The sequence below is a fragment of the Ptychodera flava genome, unplaced genomic scaffold (genome assembly GCF_041260155.1).
Source record: "Ptychodera flava strain L36383 unplaced genomic scaffold, AS_Pfla_20210202 Scaffold_37__1_contigs__length_1687728_pilon, whole genome shotgun sequence".
Taxonomy (NCBI): domain Eukaryota; kingdom Metazoa; phylum Hemichordata; class Enteropneusta; family Ptychoderidae; genus Ptychodera; species Ptychodera flava.
The window spans coordinates 372,939-392,500 of NW_027248359.1; the positions used below are offsets into that span (position 1 = coordinate 372,939).

The window sequence follows — 19,562 nt, forward strand, 5'->3', positions numbered from 1 at the left end:
TATCGAAATAGGGCGCCACGCACAGGACTGTGGGAAATGTCGTCCTACTCTTCCCAAAATCTCATGTAATTCTCAGTTATACACGACGTCTCCGAGAAGTCTGACACCTCTGAAGCTCATTTTATATGAAAAGGCAACAGTTTATTGAAACGCCATGACATCATGTTTTTCCCCTTGTCTGTGCCATTGCTAACGCAAGAAATCTGGGTACTTGCTCTTTCTTGCGTCTTTTTCTAGTCGCATTGCAGGGATGAGAAAAAATCAAATTACTTATGAAAAGTTGAATAAAAAGGGCGAAGTTAGGATTCCTCGTTTCACCATTGTTCTCAGTTTCATCAGCGCCAAACTTGACTTTCATAAATTTTGCTAACATGCTGTATTACTTGTCCTTGGAAAGCGGACAGTTAGTGAAATTTACTTTTCCGGACAAAGGGAATACACTGTTTAAAACAGTTAGCCTAAGAAAGACTTCACATTCACAGAAAAATGTTGTCAGCTAAAGGATTTTGGGGTTACAAATCTAACGTATGTATTTTGCCACAGAAGAATTTGATAAATCGCTTATCATCCGGTCAATCTGTTGATGTGCTTCATTATGTCATTTTCTCTGGTTTTCCTACAGAGGGCGGGTTTTTTTCGGTCGAATAAAATTAGGGTTTCCTTAATTCTATGTTTATTAGTTTCCGGCGTTACTTACGGCCTGTTTTCTCGCCACACAGGAAAATAGCTGCATCTGTTATTGAATGTTTTACTACAGCATGGAGTTGAAATATTTACTGATATTGATGATTTTCTTGCTCTTGACCCATTTGACCATCCTAGGGAAAGGTAAGCAAAGCATGTATTTTTGGAGAACAAGAGGACAGTAATCTCATTGATTTCATATGGTGAGCTTTGCCGAAAATCATCATTTAAAAAGTAGTACTTCAGCGGTTGGTCGTTGTAAGGGTCGACCAAGTAATGACCAGGGTCGTTATATAAATGTTCTTCTTGTTTTCAGGATGTATCATCTTCATGTACATTGCGCCAATCATATGCGTGATGTGAATTGTACATTACTATTAAAATATCATCTTTTATTGGTTCTCACCCTTTAAGAGAAGGAAAAACACAAATACCATATTCTTCAAAAAATCAAGCATGAGGCCAAGTTCAGAGGCAAACATTTTACTCTTATCATCATCAGGTAACATATATTCCTGGCGTACAGTGCCAACTGATACGCGAGCACACGAAGGAAGTCAAACGACTCTTTTCTGCGCGGTCGATATACATGGAGGAACCAAAGGTACAAAATTCCCGGAATGGTATTACGTCAATCGTACATCAATGACTGAGACACTAATAACTGAAAGGGGGAAATCCTACAATCCTTGCTGTACAATAACAGGTGATCTCGAGAAGGGGGAGGCAAACCTGCATTTCTCGTCCGTCAGTCAAAAATACGAGGGCACATGGATATGCCGCTTTGCTCGAATAGTAGAAGACCAGAGTAAATATGCCAATTTGTTGGTACTAGGTGAGTATATCTACGTCGGTTATTTGAGGTGTGCGTTTATTCGTAATAACAAGACACTGACAAAAACAAAGACAACAAACAGCTATCGTTGCTTTACCATGAATTCCAAGAAATCATAGTTGTAAACATTTCCCTGAATAAGTGCACTACTGATATCTAACAATAAACAAAATTAGTTCCTTCTTCTCACGTGGTCATTACTCTAAGCTGAGTGATATTTATAAGACTTGTATGCAAGCCCCGTGATCGCACCTGTCTTACTTATAATAACTGAAGTGATTTAGTTTACGTTTTGAAGCAGGGAATATTCGACCGTGAGCGTGATGATCTGCCCTATAGGCAATAACTCTTGTTAACAAGAAAAAAAAATTAAGGGAATTCCTTGACTTGACCTTGTCGCTCGTTTCATTCTTTGTTGAACAGAACATAAACAGCTAAAGCCTACGTCCAGATCACATGGAGGTCTCTCATGGGAATTACCACCAGAAGATACCATAGCTAGGTTGGGTCAACCAGTAACATTACAATGTAGAACTGGTGAAGCAGGAGATATACTGATCAGGTCACCTAACACAAATGGCTCCTATCCAAATCCAAAAGGAATGACCAAAACTGGTCAAATTTACAACGCGACGCCACGTTTCTTTGTGACAAAAAATGCATCTTGCGGAGAAGCAAAGCTCAAAATTAAGAAAGTCAGGCGGAGAGACGAGGGTGTATGGGCGTGTGAGATTAACGATGACAGCATCATTCTTGGTGAACGGGAATTGTCAGCAAGACTTTATGTGATCGGTATGTACATTTAATATAGCCGTACCTTTATCAACTTAAATGTTGAAAGTGACCCTAGCGCATCTCTGTTTTCATAAAGTAAAACGAACATAGTAAAATAGAAATAAAAGACAGTTATGACGTCGATAACTCTTTTAGTTGTTAGTTGTGCTGCTTCAGAATTCTGCCGATGATACAATTAATATGGTCACTAGGTGATTTGAGCGTTCTATAATTTGTTTATTATTCAGTTACCTTTTTATCTAATGCAATCAAAATTAGCTGAAGCGATTCGAAGCCTTACTCTTATTATAGAGTGTATGCTAATGTTGTAATTTCACATTTAATTAGTTCAAATCAAACATTTACCACAAATCAAGATAGCTCTAGCTTCCTGCTCCCTCTATTGGTAAAAACCAGTGTTAGCGACTAGATTCAAACATGTCCTGATTCGGCTTTAAATTACAGTGCAATTTAACATCATTTGTAAGCCGTGCCTGACATTCTGTATATTACTGATTTAATGTTTAACATCACAGATGAGGACCCTCTCTGCGACACGTCTGGAGTAGGTCCAAACGGTGAGGTAATTTTGGGGAGTACGGTAGAGCTGAAGTGCACTTTCAATGAAAATCAGATGAAGGGAGGCAGCCTGATATGGATAAGAGATGGGGAAGATACGAACAGACATTCTCTAAATCCTTTAAAATATTACAAAGAAGTCAAAATGGAAGACAACAATGCGACGTATCAGTGTGTGTTCAGAAACGTCGGAATTCATTTCAACTGGGCCTGCAAAAAGAACATCACATTCAAAGTCCAATGTAAGTTTTGAATTTAATACCGATGATGGTGCAAACATCTGGCTTGATTTCAGAAAGCTAGACCCATGGCTCCAAGAAGACGGTTAAGCATTTGCTTATTTTTAGACCCTTGTAATTGTAACATATATATAAATATATATATATATATATATATATATATATATATATATATATATATATATATATATATATATATATATATATATATATATATGTGTGTGTGTGTCTGTGTCTGTGTCTGTGTCTGTCTGTCTGTCTGTCTGTCTGTCTGTCTGTCTGTCTGTCTGTGTCTCCTTTCTACCTGTGTATATGCCCTGTGTTGCTCTTTACGGACATATTGTCAAGTCATATTAAAGATAAAATTAAGTCGCTACCCTTCATGATAACCAAATCGATTAAACAACGTTATCTACAGATCCACCTCTGTCAAAGGGCAATCGACAGGTATGTATCAAGGAAGGCGACAATCTAAACCTGACTTGCTCTTACAAGGAGGGTAATCCACCAATTCAAGATTTAATATGGCACCTACCGTTCAACGAAAATACTACTAGTATCTTGAATCCACTTCTGATAGAAAATAAACAAGAAGGGCGAAACAATCCAGAGATTTATACTTGCTCAGTGTTCAATACCTTGTTCAACGGAGAACAGACTTACGTGTTGGTCAATATAAGCGTATTCACATACCGTAAGTGTCAAGTTCTAGAAGTTCTTCAAGACAGCATACCTTAATTAACAAGTCCTCTACCCGGTGCATGAAAAAAATACTAAATGAAATCAACAGCAGCAGATCAACATTCTTAATGTTTTTCATTTTTGGCTCAGTGAATTTGCTTCATTAATGTCACTGTTCTTCAAAACAAAATGCAGCTAAAGTTTCGAAAATATTTTATAATTCCGAAATGTTTTAGAATCAATGATGCACCAGTGTATAAATTAAAATTTCATTCGCTCACTAATTTCATTTACGTTAGTAAATGTAAATCGTGCAGGCAATGATCACTTCTTTATACGTGATATATACTATTTTAGTTGTTAAGTGCAAATTTTAAAATAATAGCACAATAGATACCGCTAATGTTCGGGCATGTCTTTATTCAATACTAGTACTACGCCCTTTTCATCAGCGTCAGTTAACCAAACGCGTTTATTTTTAATTTCGGGAAGGAAAGCCCACTGTCAGCATATCAAATACAACCATTATAACGGGAGAGGGCAGTGGCCTCTTCCTACCTTGCACAGTGGATTCCATCCCACCTGCAAACGTTTCTTGGTTTTTCCCGAACGGCAGTACCATTGCGGGACCAAATCTGAGTATTAGGCAAGTCTCAAGGAGAGACAGAGGTGAATACTTATGCGTTGGAACCAATCGAATTTGCAGTCATGGTATAGAAGCGATATCTACAGAAAGCGTTTACATCATCATTGAATGTAAGTAGGTAACATGTCATCTTGTTTAAATCTAACCTTCTTACAGAATACACGTCTTCCATGAATTCCCTGTATTCGGGTGATTTTCAGTTTATACTCGTCAACTTTACCACAAAGCATGTATTTTTGCTACAGCTTTTATGCATATAATTCTACGTTACGATTTATTTTACTGAACATTCTATAATTCAGCCGTTTGTCTACGACGGTACTTTTGTTGTCTTTGTCGGTTATCTTCTCGTGTTTCGAGTTTTCTAAACTGCTGTGTGTGTCTCTCTCTGTTTCTGTCTGCTTTCCTCTCTGTATCTCTGTGTCCGTCTGTCACTGCCTCTATCTCTGTATGTTGTCTCTCTTTCTCATGTACGACAGCCGCTCCTATAATCTTAGGTGACGCTCGGAACAATATGTTGGTCGTCAGTCTCGGAGAAAATGCTACGTTAAAATGCGACATCGATTGTTTTCCTAAACCGACTACTGAGTGGATTAGTCCTGACGGTGGTATCATCTTCAATTCTTCCCAACACACCATTATAAGTACACACCAGGGTCTTTATGTTTTCAGAAATACACTGATAATAAAAATTTTCTCAGCCGAAGACTTTGGATTATATAGCTGCACTGTGGAAAACAAAGTCGGCAAGATCAACTTTACAATTACTCTACAGACGAAATGTGAGTTAACTGTATGTATGTCATCTATTTAACGACACCAGATCGCTTATTCACCCATTTATTTGCTATGTTATGTTTAGCAATTTCACGATGGGTTGTACAGTTTCTAACGTTTGACATTCTACAAAGGACCCTTGCGTGAGAATTATTTCTAGCTTAAGTTCTTTCCATTGAAAAGTGGTACAGAAGGCAGAAATAACAAAACCTTAGTTGAATTCAATTAACATATATAAGAGCGCAAATAAGTATTCGATTCCGTAATGAAACTATGATGAACAAAGTAGGGGATAAGACAAAAAATTATATTGAAGTTTGATGTGAAAGTTTGACAAGATAGTCACAATAATTAGTAAAATATCTTTACCCTGCCTTGTACAGTATTTTCATTACTACTTCAATTTATATCAGTTATATGCCATGCTATATGAAGTTTTGGATTCAATTTATTTTGAGCTTGCGCCATTATCCATGCTAATGATCAAACTATTTTCTCTGTTAATATCACAGATGACGAACAGTCAACAATAGCAAGCAATGAGCATTTCTTATACTCAACCGAAATTCCTGAAATCAAGTTACAGTACTGGGTACTGGTTACCGCTATTTCGGGAATCATCGCTATTATGTTATCAGTGGCTTTGATTTATTGCTTGAAGAGAAGAATAAAAAGTGAGTATGGCTAAGTAATTTTATAATAAATTCGATACAACTAATACCCTTACTGATTACTTACTTCTATTGTTAATGATACTAAATGGTAGCACTAACAATAACGCTCGGTATTGACATTAACTACACATATTCTGTATGCTTTTCACTTGGTCGTTTTATTAAAAAAAACAAGCAGAGCACTTTCTTTGTACTTGAAACTGTTTCTAGCATACAGCACCGCGGGCGCATGTTTTGTAAAATATAAACCGCATATTGTGTTGAGAGAAAATAAGTACACATCAAGGTACGTAGGAAGTTCGTACATGGAATTAATATGTAAGCTATTTTTAATATAAACATAGTCTTACCCTTCAACATACAATTTTAATGTACGTGTATTGGTACTTAAGAAACTTTGATCATTATTGCGTCGTCACTATGTGTTTAATGTTTGTATTGCTTCTTTCACTTTTAAAATGGAATTACAAATGTTACGAAGACGCTCTATCAGAGTTTCACTTTACGTACAATAGGAAAACGGCATTAATTTTTGTTAACGTACAGTAAACGTGCTATTTTTGCAAATTAGAATTTATCATTGTAGATGAAAAGCCCCTCAAACTATATATTTCTCAAAAATAGTGGCAAATGTAAGCTTAAGTACGGTTGCCATAGTGTATTCGAAGGTTAAAGGGGTATATATTGGAGGTTCAGAATCGCAATTTAGGCATTAATGACAAAGGCTAACTTCAGTAAAAAACTCGATACTACTTTATGAAATTGGAGATCTCATCTGAAATTATATAGAAAACCTTTGTTTTGAATTATGTATTGGTATTCTAAAGTGGCAGAAATTGAACGACTGTCATTAAAATGATTAAAATCATGATAAAAAATTAAACGACCCTCTTTCAAAATGTAAGAACATTATGGCCAAATTGCCATTTTGTTCTTTGGTACTAAATATACAATGATAAATTTAACAAAATTTTGCCAGTTAGCGGTAAGTTAGGTTTTCAACTACTGAAGAGGATTAAATATGACACCAGTAAACCTGGTGATTTCACAATGTTTCAAAAGTGTTGTCTCTTTTTCATCCAAACTTACAGTACTTTTTAAAAGGTGGATCAACCCAATATTTTAATCTTGTTTAAAAAAAGTGTCGTTCCAATTAAACAAATCTTTGCAAAAATAATTGTGAGCAAGTACGCTTCGTTTTGTGCAAGAATGCCAGTGTTTTTTATTGAATACTTTTGTACCGCACAGAAAATATACTTCATCGTGTATCTTTTTATCTTCAAGGATACAACGTGTACGAAGAGGTAAACTCTCGAGTTCCCCACGGTGAGCCATCAATTATATTAATGGAATGAGGGGGATACCGAATGCAAGTATTCTCAGAGTCTGTAATGTCGTCTTAAAGTCTAAAGACTAATATAAGCCGTACTTCCACGTTGTTAGAATTCATTGAACTATCATATTTTGTGTTTCAGATCCAAGAGTAGACCCCTCACTGACGAATGACTCAAGATTATCAGGATATACGAAAGTATCGAGATGGTTGTAAGAAGCGATTGTGATAATGATAACAATGCAGTTAGTGGTGATTTCCTGTTTTGATAATTAAGCAATAACCCCCGCCGAAGGAGGGTATCCACGAGATTTTGGTATAATGCGGGACATATAGCACGAGCCGACAGGCGAGTGATATATGGACCGAATTGTACCAAAATCGAGTGTTTACCCGACTGCGAAGGGGTTATTGATATTATGTTATATCAACTTGTGTGTCTTTGTCGTCTTGGTTGGGTATTTTTCATTAGTTCAAGCCCCACATGCAGAAAAAGGACGTCCGAGAGATCGAACATCGGAAATTCAGCGCCCGAGACCGAGCATTTTTATAAGTTTGGATAACGTTGACAACAGACGCACACAGTATCCTACGATAAATACGCATTACATTTACGTTCATCAACATTGCATTTTATTCACATGCAAAGCGAACATTTACTTGCAACCTGCTGCAGGCACAGAAAATGGGTCAAGATTTCAAATCACAAGAAAAAGTAACAACTTTTTCGTAAATTTACATAAGAACAATAGTCCTGGCTGTTTTGGCATACTAAAAATAGATTGTCTCATTTTGTACCGATGCGTCGACCATCGCAGCATTCAGTCTTGGTACAGTGAAGTTACAGGCGCTTTTTTGAATAATGGATAATTTGGACGTTATTGTACCTGTAAACAAGCAGTTATGAAATAATCCAGACTTGGAATGGCAACTGTGATGAACAGTTTTGCAGAGTGTGCTGCCCGATTCAGCGAGAGTTGGACGCTGACACTGCTCGTTGCATTTGATGTCAAATATCCGTCGCAGTCGCCAGGAGTCATCCCATTGTTATTTTGAACTTCTTGGTCTACATCGTTAGGACATCCCGTCTTATACAGCCCAACTTTGGAAATAATGCCCGACATACCGTTACTGTGAGGAAGTGTCAATTTATTTGTGTATGAACAAATTCTAGCTTCATCTTATAGAGCTGTGTGTCGCGTCTCGACTCCCACTGAATCAAGCAGAAATGCACGGTGCGCCGTTGTCAAAATGCAATGATTTGTGTACATCTAACCCAAATGTGCTGCTTCAGATGTGGGGGGGGGGGGGGACAACACGGGGGGACAACACGGAGAAGGTGTACATCGGTTAACCGATAACGCCTGAAAGACATGCTTCGCTGATCACATGCAGTCGTTCCGTAACGAAGGGTATCGGCACTGTAGAGAACTCTTCAAGAAAAGAACCAAGAAATAATCCAATTATCAGAATTATCCATCATTCAAAAGAAAATTCTTTGAAAAATTATTGACAAAGCATTGATTTCCTCTACTATAAGAAAGCAATGTAATCTTTGTAAATCAGAAAAGCTACACATTATCTACACATTGCTGATAATAAGCCCTTTACAGTTCCGCGGACCAGCGTTCTATGCGCATGAAGCCTTGCGAAAATAGAGGTTCGAGGGTACCACTTTGCGCGTATCGCCTATTCTTTAACACAGGTATACTTTATCCAGATTCATTTTCGCGTGTTTTTAGACTAATTCTGTGAGAAAATGTGAGCTACGCAGTAATATGTTATATGTCGATGTATTTGTGGCTGTCTGTTTCAACAGGTTGCCAATTGCGCATCAATTTTACGGAAATCTCTTGAAATGTTGAAGGGTTTTGCGTTTGTTTGCATGTGTGTTCAGTGCGATGTAGCAAGCATTCCTGATTTTATTGCGGCAAAATTAGATTTGTGAGGTTGCAACGAAAACCTTACATGAGACACCTTCAGGACATGTCTCATTCAACTAACGTCGGACTGGTGGTGTTCCCTTCTCCGGTCCAATGATTGCCGTGTCATATCAAGTTATACGTGTTTATTTGCATAAGTGGGGGTTCCCATTTGTTCGATAGATTTCGTCTGTACATAATAAAATCACCATTACTTTTTGTACGTAATCTTTACATGTTCAGTGCAGTCTCTACATTCAATTTGACGGCGGTAATTGTATTACTTTTGCGTGAAATCTCTTGTCAAAGCAACAGCCGATTATTGTGATCAACATTGGTATGTAAATAAATTAGAACGACACAAATTTCCCCCAGATTTCCATAAAACAGTAAATAATTGGCGAACTGTATATTCAACAGCTTTCAAATACATCGACATGTACAAATGAATAATTAGCTTACTTTTTTCGACAGAATGAGTCGGATAACAGGCAAAATATGTTTTTGTTGTTGCAGACCTGTGTTAAAGAATAGGCGATACGCACAAAGTGGTACCCTCGAAGTCGCTAGTTTCGAAAGGCATCATGGGTATAGAACGCTGGTCCGCGGAACTGTAAAGGGGCTTATTGTACACTGTTAAACAAACGCTCTGCAGTCAAATATTAACACCCTCTACAAATGGAATGGTACATCCAAAACATATAAATGGATGTGTACAGCTAAGATTCTATCACTTCTATCTGAAAATTGCGGATGCATGAAAGTTAGTGTTCAATGGCATTTCTGCAGAGCGGTAATGTTGAGCAATCATCCTGATGATTGCATAGCGCATGAAACATTAATTCTATGTGCTCTTGTATCCATACTAATATTTATCAATTTATCAATACAGGAGACAGACGACAGAGCCAAATACGCCCAGCCAGCTGTCGTTCAGCCAACATCGTACATGACGATTGGGCTTAAATCGTTAGAAATCAGCAGGGCCCAGATTCACTTGAAGGACATCATAAAAAGGTCGAATATGTACGACATATATGAAGCTGAAGCATGGTTTATTGGCGGAAAATCAGGAACAACAGTAGTAGCCATCAAGGTACCAAAAGGTCAGAGAATTTCAAACGAACTAGGTTTTGTTAATGCAAGCGACAGCGAAAAATATTTACCGAGATTGAATTCAGCTTGAGGTGTACTATACAAAATATATTTTTACTGTGATATTCTTCTCTTTTCCCTTTGCGAATGAAAACATTATAAACATATCAGAGATATAATTTACTGCACTATTTTAACAGGGAGCGTAGGTAACGATTCTGATGCGCGGCTACGAAGAGAGATAGACTTCTTCCATTCGCTACCTACACATCCTCACATCATCCAGATGATTTCATGCTGTACAGAAAAAGGTAAGGTGTTTGATATCGTCCTTCGTGTTATTGTTTTTGCGCTCTTTCTGTAGCCTTTCTTCTGTAGACTATTGTGTATGTCTTATTTGTCTTTAATCTTTAACCCTGTGTTATGCGGTGAGCAGCCCTTTTACGCCTCAACGCACATCAATACATCTCCACAGAATTGTACCGAGGTATTTGTTTTCAAACATTTGACAATAAAATATGTATACCTTTTATGATCGCCTTCTTAAAGGCGGGGGTTATGTAGGTAACCGCAAACAACTCTCATTATTGTAATCTATGATATAAATGTTATTCAATTGTTTTATTGTCTTATTGAAATGCGGCAGGAGTAAAATACAAATACTTTTGCCTTAGGTTTTCCACCATATTTGTTAATGGAGTATGCGAGTCATGGTGATTTGAGAAGCTTTATCAAGGAAAACAATGGAAGTCTTTCAAAGGACAGCAGTTTCCAGAATCAAATACCAGTTTTTCTGCTAAATATAGCCCGAGGGATGAAACATTTGACTGACTTTGAAGTAAGATTTGATATTTTACACTGTATTCTATAATTGAAATATTTAATAGCTATAATAAGTTTCAAATATTGAGAAAAAATAATGATAAAATATTGATTCTATTTAGAAAAGAGATCGCAATACCGCTTCATTGCTCGTAGAAAAAGTTTCATTATTCTGTAAGGTAGACAAATCAGTGTAGTTACAAAACTGCTAAACTTCGAATTTGAACAGAAACCTTAAATCGTGAGGCATGATAATGGTCAGTCACATTTCCGATGAGTTAACTTTCTTTCTTCTTTTTTTTTTTTTTCTTTCTTGTCGCCAAATCTTCTACTGCTGCCTATGTTATTCCAAATTCAAAACACTTTTTTTTCCTTTATGCGTATACTTCAATGGAAATTTGATGTAATGTTATAGCACAAAAAAAGTCTCAGAATGACATAGAAAAAGATGAAATTTTAATTCCATTGTCCGTTTTATGCCATGCAGGTGGTTCATGGTCATCTTAAAGCAGAAAGTATACTGGTGTTCCCAGACACTTGTCGAAATAGGTATACATGCAAAATTTCGAACTTCTGGTACTGTAACCATGTTGTAGAAAAAGCCCAGCGTAGCATTCCATTAAAGGTAGGGTTAGGATACTTAAATGTCAACGTCGTTTTTACAAGAAATATTATATAAGTAAAATAATGACAAAAATGACGTGTTTTTAGGCACCATATGAAAACATCTATTATACAAACTTGCTTGCTCATTATAATTACCAATTTCTTTCTTGATGATGATGATGATGATGATGATGATGGTGATGATGATGATGTCGATATATTCGTAGTAGTAGTAGTAAGTAGTACAAGTAGCATAGAAGTTAAGAAGACATTACATGTAATTTTTTCAACCATATATACTCTTATTGTTACATTGCTGCAGTAATCAAAGCTCTTTTAGGTTGGGTTGTTAAAAAAAACCCCTGATATTTCTACCACGAAAGATTAGCCATGGAAACAGACTGCATGAATATAAAAATCACATTTTGTTTATTGCAACTAGTCAAAAATACTTTTGAAAAGCACTTTTCAACTTTCGATATGTTTAATGGCGTTAAACAAAAATTAACACCGTAAACCTCTTAACGGTTGCCACGAAACGGGGCATCAAAGCGGTCGGCAATTTTGTTCGTTTCGACACGATTACTCTACACCACCTTGATTTTGACTAAAAGTACCCTTTTCATGATATTTTCGTGAAAGCCGGACCTATCAATATTCGAATTATGATAAGCTTATAATTCTTTATTTAACTTTAAATGTAACTAAACTACCTTTTTCATTTTTAATATGCGGGTGCTTTTATTGGAAAACAACAGAAACACAGAAACCATTGCTGTACCGAAAATGACGTTTTGTTCTTTGGCATAATGATGTGGGAAATCTTCTCTTATGGTGAGTCGCGTATCTGATTTCTTAATTTTATATTTACAGATCTTCACCTCATGTACAAATGATTGAAGGTTATGAACATGTATAAAACACATTCATATTCAAGTGTACGTTGACGTGTTAAGGCATCAACAAAAACCTACCTACCTACAAACCTATCTACCTACCTACCTACCAACCTACGTACATATCTACATCGAGGAAACAACCTTGCTTTTCACATATTTTATGCAACGTCCATGACAATCAATGATTGTTGTAACTAAAAAGTATTGTACCATTTACAGGAAAAACTATTTCTGGTAAGATAGGCGACATCGACTTTTCTGATGATACAGAGAGTGGATACATACTTCCTAGGCCAAATGAATGCCCCCTACCGTTGTAAGTATTAGAACAACCGACAATGCGTTTTCAATTTTGCCTACTTCTACATTCTAAAAACATGATATGAGAATATCATATCATATATAATACGACAGTGTATACCAAGCATTAAGAATATTATACGATAATGTATATATTGGCTCCACTTCTGTGTCGACTAGGTACAAGTTAATCAATTCTTGCATGGAGAAATGTGAACGTCACAGGCCATCGTTTAAAGAAATCGTGGATGAATTATCAACAAATCACCTGTGATGCAATTCTAACACGGTGAGAATTCAGAATTAATTGTATATGTGTTCATTGTTATTTTTTAAAGGATTAAATCTTTGATTTCTAATGAATGAGTAACACACAACCAAATGATCCACTATGACACATATAATGCCTAATCATTAATACGTTGACTCATAATAGCATTGGACAGTTTAGTGTAAGGAAATTACTGTATGTGATTCTGAAACAGGTTTTTGGTGAACCATAAAGACAGAAACACCGACAGACTGACAGACCGAGAGACAGACAGATAAGCTGACACAGAAAAATCCATATATATATATATATATTATATAAATATATATATATATATATATATATATATATATATATATATATATATATATATATATATATTGATTGATTGATTGATTGATTGATTAACTTTATTACCTGAAAAATTTTTTTCCAAATCATGTTTAGAACAAAGAAGGTATACAAATCATTCATAAGCTTACAGGTAATAGGAGTCAGAAAATAGCAATAATGCTAATCAAAGTCTGACCCCTCGATTCAGCTTAATAGTACATACATGGATGTTAAAGAAATTAAAATATACAAAAAATTCATCACATCTAAAACCCAGCTTCTATTGTTTAAAGTAAGTGTATATATTATATATATATATATATTATATATATATATAATATATATATATATTATATATATATATATATATATATATATATATATATATATATATATATATATCATTTTTAATCTTTAAAGTTATCATTTCAGTGATATTTTCCCCTTACTTCACTTCCATTCTAGGAAACGAAACCCTGGAAGAGGATACTTATCGTGATTTTTTTTACTTAGATAAAGTTTTGCGTATGTAGAATTTGGGGCATTAAGTTAATTTGTATGATTTATGAAGTGTCTTTTTTGTTCATATTTGCGGTTGTTTTCTGTCTGACTTTTGTCACTGGCATGATAATAGTTTGATTATCTTAGGCTAAAAGCATATTTTAAGAAAGAGGTTTTGGGGTATAGAGCTTAGAAATTTGATTTTTAACTTGCAAATCTCTTTCAGCGTTTCTTTTCAATGAAAGGAATTTCAGACATATTTTCGGTAAAATATATTAAGTTCCATTTTCTGATGCTTTTAAAAATACGATGAGCAAAATTTAGTACGTGCATGTAATACAATTTATGCCTTCACCCTCAAATAGATGTTTTGTACTTTGTACTGGTCACCTACAACTTATACCGAGATAGGACTGAAATTTGTGATAGTTCAAAACATTTAATGCACACACATATAGAGTACACAATATACTGTAGTTACTTTTTGAAGATTTATGACAACATTTTTGGACATTTTAATTTTTAAAGTTTTACTTACTTTTACTATTTGACTTTTAGTATTTGTAGGGAAACACATCTGTGCTGTAACTATTTGAATTGTTGCTATTTGGTGGACAGAAACGTCAAATCGAAATGTAATATATACACACAGAGTACAGAATATATTTTTGTATTTTTATGGGCACCGTTTAAAACATTTTGTTGCGTCGATTATTTTAACATATGGTATATTGACACTATAGTTTCTCAAACTCAATGTGCGATTTATATATTATGAAAATGAAGTTTATATAATTGTAATGTGTTTAAAGAATTTCTGATCAACATATGGAGAAATTTCACATGTAAATTAGTAAAACATTTATTTGCCGTATCAAGTTTTTATTTTGGCAAGAATATTTACATTAAGTTTCTGTTCCAAATGTTATAAGGAGTGACAACGGATATTTTGTTGATCATTCACCGTAGCATTAGTCGAATGCTTTGTAGGCAGATTAGTCTGTCGTACAGTTAAAAAAAAATTAAAGCTTTATTATCCCGTTAAGTTACACATGAAAGATAAGCAAGGAAACTTAAGAGAACGAATTGGACACATGACTTGCAAAAAGCTCAGTTTCTAAGTTCAATGACGTCTTCGTTTTGTTTGCTTTAATTGAGTAATTTTACTAGCGGGTCGTTAACTGTACTCACTCGTCAGCGTTCGAGGAAATAAAATTAAGTGAACAATTTAAGGGATTTTTCCTTTTGTAACTGAAATACATAAATTAGTACTTATCATCGGCAGTCATTTTTTGTGGATAGCCCGATACTTTGTTTCAAGTAAAAGATCCAAACTCATTTATTATGGACCACTATTGACGCAATTTTGGATAACATCCTTTTGTATCCAGGTTGTTTGAATGTCCGTATTTAGTTTGACAAAGTATCTTTTGATGTCCTATGACGTCAAGTGGCAGGCTAGATAAATGATATGGATCGTGCTATCTGGTACCGCTCACAAAATTGATTTAGCTGACCCCATGTGCGTCGGATGTCTCCTTACCTTATTCAGGACGCCTTCATTTACATGGTGAGTGAATTTTAGTAACACTATAGTGATATTGAGTTTTAAGCACGGTAGCGACAAGTTTGCAATATAGAGAGTTTGACTTGGTTATAATGTCCGTAATAAATCTGCAGGATTACACAAAAGACAACAAAATTGAATCGAAGTGTACCCGATCAGAGACCCAAGCTATATCATGAAATGGAAAAGTAACATGGATCTTTTCTATAACAAACTCGGTACACTTGAAATATGATTCTATCTACAACAATACTTGTTTTAACCATAAACCATACGAATGCAAAAGTGTAGCTTAACGAATGTGATTAGTAAAATAGCTATTAGTGCCATTATGAAACTATTCACTGTTAACATCTGCTTTAAAAATCTTCATTATAAAGTTCCTAGCAGCTTAGCGTGTCATGTTCAAGGTTCCAGTTTTGACACACTCTGGGGAATGGGGTGTGAATTAATGCATATTCCAATATTTTAAAGCTAGGGGTTATTGGATTTATATATGTCAAAAAAGGTAGAGATCATTCTCACAGGAAAGTAAAATTTTAATTTCCTATTTAAAGACCAGTTTTCTATTGAACCAGAGATCAACGCTTACATTGTGATCCTTCTTAAATACTCAAACGTCCTACATGTGGTGAATATTTTCCGCGTTAAGAATCTGTTTTAGACAATTATATTGGGTCAAAACCAAAAAAAAAAAAAACCTAGGTGTGCATCATTCATGTAGCAGTGCAAAACTAGTCTTTGTTCATTAAAAATGTTTCAAGAGAATTACTGGAAGTACAATTGTCGGGATAGACCTATCAAGGAATAGGACCTATCAAAATAATAGCCCTCAAGTAATGCTTGTCAGAGATTGCACATCCCTATCCTGCCTGCCATCGGCAGTTTTTAATGAAAACAGTATGAGAATGTTTGAAGATTAGTTTTATTACCAATGCAAGGCTTCCAAAGGAATTGCCGATAATTTGTCCTACAAACAATATCTTTATGGTTGTCGACAAAGGAATTTACATGTTGATGTCAAGTAAGGGTTGTGAGTAGCTGGGTACATGGCAAAGAAATATCAGAACAAATGTGAAACTTATTAAACTAGAGACAATACAAAATTCGAAATGGCAATGAAGAAGACGACAATTCCGACGATGCTTCTGCTGCTTCTCATTGTTATGCTGCTTTCCTCTTCTGCTTCTGCTGCTGATGATGATGATGATGACGTCTACGATGATGGATAATGGTGGTGATTGTCTTAGATTGGTACTGTACATAATCATAGCAGCCTTTCCTACGTTTATTCTTCTTTCTAGTCCTCACGTGAGAAATAATGTAAGCACATATCTGCCCTGTTATCTGCAAAAGAGAGCCCCCCTTTCTTTTTTTTTCATGCGTGTCCGTACTCATAATTTCAGCGTAGAAGAATGTTTCAGGTTAGTTTCAATAAATTGGAACACACGCTAATACACACAAAAACCCTACTTAATCTCTGCGCACGTGGTAAGTGAAGTGGACTATGATGTCAATGTTACGACGCTGAGTTCAGCCTGTCTAAGATCAGTCATTAATCCATCAGCCATTTGACAAAGGTCAATTACCGTTTCTATACCTCAGTAGGCGGCGAATGCATACCTTGTCTTAATGTCAATAGTGGCTAGGAACGGTGACATGACTGCAAGCGGCACCACAGGTACAAATGAATCTTGCAAGTGCAGCAAAGGTCAGTTAATACACTCACCTTTTTCGAGCAGTGTTACGATAGTACTGGGTGTTTAGTTCGCTGATCTGAAAATGCACTATTATTGATTTTACCTTGCGTGAAACAAACGTTGACAGTGTTAAAATGTGTTTAATTCACAGGCATTCAGAATGGAAATTCAGAGGGTCACCTACTTTACTGGCTACCTTCAACCTTTGTAACTTTATCAAATATTGCTGTTTTAGTTATCGTACTTTCTTGTTACTTGAAGAAAAGAAAAACAGGCGAGGGCATGTACGATGTAGTAAATGTCAGAGAAGAGTACACTTCATACACATATTCTTTCTATTTACCCAATAGACCTTCTCCTAAACCAAAGTCATTCATTGCTTGAATTTTCTGTAAACGTACCTTCTCTTATAGACAGGTTTGTTACTACACATATATTTGACCACTTTACTGGCGAATTTGTACCAGCAATTTAAAAAAGGTCAGATGAGAAGTCCCTTTTACTTTTTCTTATAGAGTACAATTTCATCTCTGTCGTATAACTTGTAAGGGTGTGTCGAGAGTAATATATTGCACATGATTTCGGTTTGTATTACCCACAACAGTAGTCGTAAACCTGATACGCGAAAATGTTCAACCATACCAATCAAGGTATCAAAGCAAACGGTTTCAGAGAACGGAATTTTCGAGCAAAATACAAAAAATGATCAGAAATTATCGTTGTAATCACAATAATAATTATAAATCTAGTTTTCCCCCATTTGAAATTGTCGAAGAGCCTCTAGATTGTTCCATCAGTTTAGCTGTGTGGTATTCCTCTTGAATTTTCTCTAAAGTTTGTTTACTTTGGCCATATTTTTACATGTTATTTACGCCATGAAGTTTTACCAACACAGATTTAGACGCGGTGGGTGTGACGACCATGCCAAAGCCACCACGGCAATTAAAATTCATAAGTGTACTTTATTATTTACGTGCTCCTTATATGAATTGGAATCTGGGGCCCACATCAGCATGACAACACCCACACGTTGGCAGCTAATTAAGAATAATTTTTTAGGACAGGTACAATTTCGATTAAGGTAGAACGCACCTCGGGGACAGACATTCGGACTCTCAAACTTTTACAATTTCTTCTGATATACCACATGTGGTGTGTCATTTTAAAGCTCTTGGTGAAAGAAAACTTTCACCGGCTTAGTTTTTCGAAATTCAAAAATTTTATTTTTCTCCATAGAGTTAACACAGGGATGGCGGCCATTTTGAATTTCTAATATCGGTAAATCTAGGGTGATTTGTTTATCTAGTACCAAAATTTGCACGGTGACCCCCTATTTTTATTCTTGATTCTGAAAGAGAATGATTCAAAGATCCCTTGAGGAAAGTTCCAGCAAAAGTTTAAGTCTTTCACTTTCGAGGTGCATACTACCTTAAAGCAAAACAAATTTGTTGGTTTCACAGATTTCCCTACAAATACAACACCAATGTTTATCAAGAGGGGAATACTATGCAGACCTAGTGAGCATCTTTGGCAATAGAATGTTCACGATGCTACAATGCCATTTAGCACGTAGCTACTATTTCCGCTACTGGGTCAATGATCGTAGGGAGCGACTGACCATAAAGGTAGTGTAACGCCCTTCCCTGTAGAAATTTTAACTCGAAGCGTCCCTCACGTGGCCAAGGCGTGTGAAGGTCATTGACTCAGATCGTGCGAGAAGCAGATAAGAGATAGTGTGATAGTTTAATTGATTATTGGTTAAGATTTCAATGAGAGCAATCGAGAACGGGATATTCCATAGTGTGATCTTATTTCATCCTAAGAAATAATCAAAGACTGGCAGGAAAATTACCGCGTGATAACTATTGTAATTATTTCAGTTTAGAGATGTATTTAACTTTATAGAGAGCTTAGACTTGATGGACTTGAGATCAGACCTTTGACAGTGAACGACACAGTCGCCATCTTGTAATAAAGTACAAGGTTGTGTTACAATCAAAAATCTTGCTGTGTCAGCTTCAGTTACTGAAAGCATTACGATCCAGACTGGTATCTCAACTCGTAATTCTCCTAACTACGAGCGCGACAGTAGAATATAACTCGTTTACCTCCATGGACTAACATACGCGTGACCGTAAAATAAAACTACGGAGTTTTATTTACGGTAATTTTCTGTCACCGTATCAACCGATGCATGATTGTCAGCTATTAGCCCTACAGTTGGTATACGAGTCAAGAGTACTCGGCTATTACGACGCCGTAGCCGTATTAAGGCATATAACCCAGGGCAATGCAAGGCAAACTGGCCACATGACCAAGGTAGT

At 35.9% G+C, this 19,562-nt stretch overlaps 1 protein-coding gene and 2 long non-coding RNA genes across 3 annotated transcripts; all 3 read left to right on the plus strand.

Annotated features, from left to right (window-relative positions):
- Window positions 1-2,158: 2,158 nt before the first annotated feature.
- On the plus strand, window positions 2,159-3,898 carry LOC139127799 (uncharacterized). The gene is made up of 3 exons (XM_070693673.1): window positions 2,159-2,311; window positions 2,830-3,114; window positions 3,530-3,898. Exons 2-3 carry the CDS (start codon window positions 2,928-2,930, stop codon window positions 3,847-3,849), a joined length of 507 nt encoding a protein of 168 aa, XP_070549774.1. The 5' UTR covers window positions 2,159-2,311; window positions 2,830-2,927; the 3' UTR covers window positions 3,850-3,898.
- A 396-nt stretch (window positions 3,899-4,294) lies between these two features.
- LOC139127801 (uncharacterized) lies at window positions 4,295-5,877 on the plus strand. Its single transcript, XR_011551131.1, has 3 exons — window positions 4,295-4,548; window positions 4,918-5,220; window positions 5,728-5,877. It is a non-coding gene; the product is annotated as an uncharacterized lncRNA (long non-coding RNA).
- A 6,536-nt stretch (window positions 5,878-12,413) lies between these two features.
- On the plus strand, window positions 12,414-14,683 carry LOC139127802 (uncharacterized). Its single transcript, XR_011551132.1, has 4 exons — window positions 12,414-12,501; window positions 12,786-12,882; window positions 13,047-13,155; window positions 13,936-14,683. It is a non-coding gene; the product is annotated as an uncharacterized lncRNA (long non-coding RNA).
- The last annotated feature ends 4,879 nt before the right edge of the window (window positions 14,684-19,562 follow it).